The sequence below is a fragment of the Volvox carteri genome (genome assembly GCF_000143455.1).
Source record: "Volvox carteri f. nagariensis unplaced genomic scaffold VOLCAscaffold_80, whole genome shotgun sequence".
Taxonomy (NCBI): Eukaryota; Viridiplantae; Chlorophyta; class Chlorophyceae; order Chlamydomonadales; family Volvocaceae; genus Volvox; species Volvox carteri.
Window position 1 is genome coordinate 188937 of NW_003307623.1, and position 2717 is coordinate 191653.

General features: G+C 50.8%; 1 protein-coding gene across 1 annotated transcript; it reads left to right on the plus strand.

The window, feature by feature from the left end:
- Positions 1 to 437: 437 nt before the first annotated feature.
- On the plus strand, positions 438 to 845 carry VOLCADRAFT_98960 (uncharacterized protein; the record flags this gene model as incomplete). Its single annotated transcript, XM_002957788.1, has 1 exon — positions 438 to 845. One exon carries the CDS (start codon positions 438 to 440, stop codon positions 843 to 845), a length of 408 nt encoding a protein of 135 aa, XP_002957834.1.
- Positions 846 to 2717: the final 1872 nt, after the last annotated feature.

A 2717-nucleotide genomic window follows, 5' to 3' on the forward strand; every position in this document is an offset into this window, starting at 1 on the left:
TACATTGGTGCGGAATGCTAGGAGGTGAGAACACTCCGGATCAAATCCGGATGCGAACATACCACACACCAGGCAATGATGCAGTGTACTCTTCCCCAAACATGATGCCCAGTTGGGCGAAAAGTCTACCAGCTGAGTGAAATCAAAGTCATCCATCTTGGATGGGGACTGACATCACTCATCATGACGTTCACTCGAGGGGGGGAGGAATATAAGAAGGGATCAGATCCCCTGGCATCTCCCTGCACAGTACTCCCTGAAGAGTACTCAGCTGAGTACTCTTTGCCTGGTGTTACAGGTCCCGCTATCAGTGAGGCCAGCGGTATCACCTTCTCACCACCTCTCGACCACCCTTCTCCACTGGCTGGCATCCCACCGCGGGAGCTTTGTTAGTTAACATCGCAATCCAGCGGAATATCACCCCACTCCAGCAACAAATGGTGGAACAGAGCCAGCTCCTGGCCTCCATGGCCAAAGTAATGACAGCTAGCTATAGCCAAAATCCGGCAGCCACCATTCTGTCACCAGCCCAGGCAGGGGCGGCATCGGTCGCACCCGACAAGGCGAAAAGAAGCAAGGACAAAAAGAAGAGGAAGGACGACAGCTCAAGTTCAAGTTCGTCATCAAGCAGTGACGACAAGGCACCGAAGTGGTTGTGGTGCTTGGTGGACTGCATCGAGGCTCAACAGCCTACAGACCCATCTGGTTTCCTCAAACAAGTCTTCCACGGTTTTGACACGCAGGGAAAGCTGGCATTAGCTTTGCTGGTGGAGGTTCCGCCGAACGTGAAGGGTGCTATGAAAGTCCTCAAGCCTATGGTTCACCGTGCAAGGTCGGCATGGTAGTCACCAAAGCGCACATCAGTCTTGCGGCTGGGAAATTTGTTTCAGCATTCTATGTGTAGTAGCTGGTACACAGTAAGGCTCTACATATACGACCGCCAGCATCGTAAGGCCTTCTTAGCGGCCAGCTACTACATTTGGTATCGAGACCTCGTGAAAATTCATGATCCTGAAGTTGCTGGTTCAATCCCCACCATTATGCTTGGTGGAATATCGGGTATGGTGACTCAGTAATCATCGCGGTAAATTGTAGCTGAACCGACTGGACTGTCCCGAGGCCTGAAAAACCTTAAGACGGCTAGATGCATGTGAAAGCGACACATGACGTGACGAGGACTGGTCACCCACTGCCCGAGGGTAGGCGAGGGTAGGCACAGGCTGGTGGTATACGTGGCCGTAAGGGCCCGAGACAGATCCCTTCATAGGGGGGGAATGTAGTAGCTGGCACACCGTACAGCTCTACAAATACACATGAAGCGTGACCACCAGCATCTCGAGAGGCCTTTTCAGCGGCCAGCTACTACACTATGCAATGAGGAGAAGTTTTGGGACACGACCAAGCCAGGAAAACTAATAGATGGAGTCAAGGAGCAAGCGCTAAAGAACACTGCCGGCCGCTCAGGTGGGGGTGTGGGCGGACACAGCACAGGTGGTGATGGAGCAGGTGGCTCATGCGGAGGTGGAGTGTGCAGGCTCTGGACACGACAACAAGAGGCGCGCTGATGACGTTGGCCATAATGCACGAGATGAAAAGCAGCACCGTTGAGGATTGTACACAGGCCCGCATGCCATTGTCTCGGATGTCTTTCGTCTTTCAGTGAGCTGCACCCACGTTCACCTTGGCTATCTGGTTGTGCACCTGCGTGCACTTCAGTCCCATCACTGTGTGAACGCGTGCACTTTGGCCATTACCATGCTCCCGCGTGCACCTGGGCTACGTCTCTAAAATTGGAAGTCACCTATAGGCCGGGCCATCGCCTAATAGGTAGGACCGCGGAATATGTGGAGTATAGGTGATTTCGCGTATATGATCGTATACAACACACCTATAGGCGATCTGTTGTATACAGCATGGTCTATAGGCCTGAAGGCTATAGGTTATCATGTGTACGCAAGAAAAGCTGTGAGAGCCTATAATCGTTGTATAAAGGTATGCATACCTAAAGGCATATATGCCTTTATGTAGGCCGCTCGTATATACAGTGTTCGGGCCAAAGCTGCACTAGCTGCTGCGTGCGAAACACATTTGACCTCCCTTAAAATGCTGCAAACTATGAGGTCTGTGCATATGAAACGTATTGTATTCACCCTTCATGCCGAGGCACATGCATCGATGGAGCCCATGCATTGCCGTCAGGTACCCCTCGTCCCTAAGATCTACTGCTGTAACAACCACGCACACATACTGCTAGTAGTCATAAGAGCTGTAATTCCTGTGACCTCTGGTGTCCTGTTCGCGCCAGTTGCACCGCAAACGCTTCCACATGAACTGTTAAACTGTTTAAAATTTTCGTATTCTTAAGTATCGCGCGTGTGTATGCTTTGAAAATACAGGAGATGGAAAAGGTACGCTTACAGCGCTAGCCGTCAGCGATTTCTGGCTTACCAGGGTCTCAAGATCTAGGACCTCTTTTCCGAAAGCACTGAAAGGAGTTTTGCAACGTTATGTAATCTTTTCGGGGACTTTCCATGGACCTGCCGGCGAAGTAAGGGAATGATATGCGCACGCCGCCGAATAAGTAATTATCAGTAAATTGTTAACCTGCAGGTATCACGTTGAACTTCTTAATGCAATGCCAACATAAACCAAACAGAACAAGCCTACAACATGACTTCCAAAGGGTGGCATGTATGTTAGAAGCGCCCTGCATTCCG